The sequence below is a fragment of the Anopheles arabiensis genome, chromosome X (assembly GCF_016920715.1).
Source record: "Anopheles arabiensis isolate DONGOLA chromosome X, AaraD3, whole genome shotgun sequence".
In the NCBI taxonomy this organism is placed as follows: domain Eukaryota; kingdom Metazoa; phylum Arthropoda; class Insecta; order Diptera; family Culicidae; genus Anopheles; species Anopheles arabiensis.
Genome location: NC_053519.1, coordinates 22,017,017 through 22,019,918, shown reverse-complemented (window position 1 = coordinate 22,019,918; position 2,902 = coordinate 22,017,017). Strand labels below are relative to the sequence as shown.

General features: G+C 51.6%; 1 protein-coding gene across 1 annotated transcript; it reads right to left on the bottom strand.

Annotated features, from left to right (window-relative positions):
* On the bottom strand, positions 1 to 1,002 carry LOC120906100. The gene is made up of 2 exons (XM_040317548.1): positions 552 to 1,002; positions 1 to 460 (listed from the first exon to the last, which is right to left on the bottom strand). Exons 1-2 carry the CDS (start codon positions 912 to 914, stop codon positions 425 to 427), a joined length of 399 nt encoding a protein of 132 aa, XP_040173482.1. The 5' UTR covers positions 915 to 1,002; the 3' UTR covers positions 1 to 424.
* Between the last annotated feature and the right edge of the window lie 1,900 nt (positions 1,003 to 2,902).

Below are 2,902 nucleotides of genomic sequence, written 5' to 3'. Positions count from 1 at the left end.
CGGCGATTTCACAAGCGAATAATGGTTTTCGGGTGTAGGCGCGGTTTAAAAATAGTCCGGTCTCTCAGCTGATCGTTTGCGTACTGCCCTTTGAATGCGTACCGAGATAGCATGACCCTTGGTTACCCCTGTTCTCCACCGTGACCTAGTTTCTAATTTCTCGTATTCTCTCTCTCTCTCTCTCTATCGGACGTAACTTCATTTCCCTCTCGCCTTGTTTCTATCTCCCCCTGTTTATCTTCTGTTGTCGGTGTTATCCTCCTGTCTAACGCCACCTGGTGCTCGGTTCGATAACCAGCCCGGATTATCGCGAATGGTCAAGTGACAACCGATCTTTATAAACAAACATTTTATGTGCTGACAAACCACAAGGCAAACGTGCCAACACTCCACCCCGTCAATCCTTTACGCTTTCAAGGATTTACTAAATAAATAGCGCGTTTGCTCTGTGACGATAAAGATGAAGTGTTTGAAGGGTGGTAACTTTCCTATACTGTATCGCAATCGCACTCAACATCAAGAACAGCGATTTTAACTACTGGTCTTTTTAGTGACTTGCCGTTTGCCGTCCGCACTACCACCTGCCTTATTCTGCCGTCTTTACCGGCTATCGTCTCCTCAACCTTCGCCCTCAACCAATTCTTCCGCGGACCCTCAGTGATGAATACAAGATCGCCAACATTCAACCAACGCGTATCTTCGCGCCATTTGGACCTTGTGTTCAGGGCTGGCAAATACTCCTTCAACCAACGGTCCCACATCGCATCGGCTAAAGCTGTAGATCGTTTGTAGCTGCTTCTTAGTGTTTCTGCTAAATCTACGTTGGGACGCAGCTGCTCCTTGGTTCCGCACAAACTTCCTAATAGAAAGTGGTTGGGTGTAAGCGCTTCTGCATTTGACGAGCTTTGCGGCATATAGGTAAGCGGTCGGGAGTTTATCAGACTTTCTGAATCGGCTAATGCGGTTAGAAGTATCTCGTCGTTTAGTTTCCTACCGTCATCCAGAGCTAGTGTTGTGGGCAGCCGTGCCGACCCCTGGACTTGCCGTGGCAGTTGCGCTGCCACCGGTCAGCGTCCAGGAGGACGACAGTGTACACACACACTGTCGCACACACTAAGCAGCGCAAGGCTTAGTGTGTGCCGAGCGCACAAGCAGAGTGTGTTAGCGAGCCGATCGAGGAGGAGCTCTCGGCAGGGGCGCTCGGTGCGGCTGGTGCGCGGCCACCGCACTTGCGGTTTTAAAGTGTTAATTGTTTGTTCATTGTGTATTTTATTTATTATTGTTCGTTTATAAGTGTTTTAATAAAAGCAAAAGTGTCAAACATAAAAGTGGCGACGAGGATGGGATCCTCCTGCGTAAGGGGGATCCTACAAGAACCCGCGGACGCCATCGCGATCGGACCCATCTCAGGCAGCTTTTGCTGCATCATCGCAGCGGCCATCGCGTTGGCACCAGTCCCCGTGCTTGCGGGACACCGCGAACGATTTGAGTCGCCACCGCCGCCAACACCGAGGCCCCCGGCTGCCGTCCCATCATTGGTGACCACATGGGCAGCCGAGCACACACTCTCGGCGACAAGGAAGGTCGTCGGGCTGCATCCCCAGCAACGCCAGCAGCACCACAGGCGAGGCAGCTTTCCGCCTTGCTGCTGGAACATCAGATGGGCGTCACATTCGCCCATGCTGCAGCCCCAGCTTCATCGGGCGAGGACGCATTCCGCCCAGCTGCAGCAGCAGCAGTGCAAGGATTCATCGGCGACGAGCAATACCGCCCGGCTCGAGCTTAGCGCATCATTGGCGAGGCAGCAATTCCGCCGCGGCTCGAGCCCTGCCTCTCACCACGGCGACGTAACATTCCGCCTCAGCAGCACACAAGGATCGGCAACGCACAAGTTGCATCGGCTTCAACACAGCAGCCCACATCGGCGCGAACGCTTTCGCCCAGGCTGTAGTTGAACAGGCGTCGCCAATTGCGCCTCAGCTACAGCCACAGTGTCCAGAGGGGACGAAGTAGCATGCCGTCCCGGCTGCAGTCGAACGGGCGTTGTCAATTGCGCCCCGACTGCAGCCACAGCATAAATAGAGGGCGAGGAACCATGCCGCCCGGATATCTCATCACTGCCGCCCGCCATTGGAGAAAATACATCTGATCAATCTAGGGTTGGACGTTGCGGTATTTTTTATGTTTAATTTTATTTTAACAAACAACTTAAAAACTAAGCGGATTGTGCGCGCGTCCGATCGCTGCCGTTGCCGTTCGTGGAAGAAAGTTCCCGCTGTTCGGGCGATCACCTTTCTGCTGTTGCCCTCTCACGCACACCAACCAACGCGTTGATGGCCGCCAAATTATGGTACTCTAATTATAGCATTATGGTTCAATTCGCTAGTTATAATATTCGTTAATTATAGCATTGCAGCTGCCTCAGCTCCTAACTCTTGTGTATAAACATCCCCCCCTCCTTGATATAGCATATCAACAAATCGATTGCTACCGGAACAAGCACAACACAACAAACTCCCGTCAGAACGGTGCAAACAAAAATACAGACTGCTGCACGTGCATTCAGTGTTGATAACTATTCTCCTATCAATTTCACTATGTTCAATCAACCTGCTCTGAAGCTGCGTCGTCTATTGAAGATGGTATCGGTAGCAGACATATTTTTGTGATGGGACGTTTGTATATACCCTTACTGGTGCGCACAGTTACTACTCTCGTTATTCCGTCCCTTCCAGCATGCGTTTCCACAATACGTGCCAAAGGCCATCGGGTTGCGGGTAACAGTTCATCGATGAGAATGACCATCCTGCCGATCGTGAACTGAGGATTCGGTTCATGTCCCACCGTATCCTTTTGCAGCTCTTGTAAATATTCGCCTTTCCAGTGGACCCAGAAACGCTGC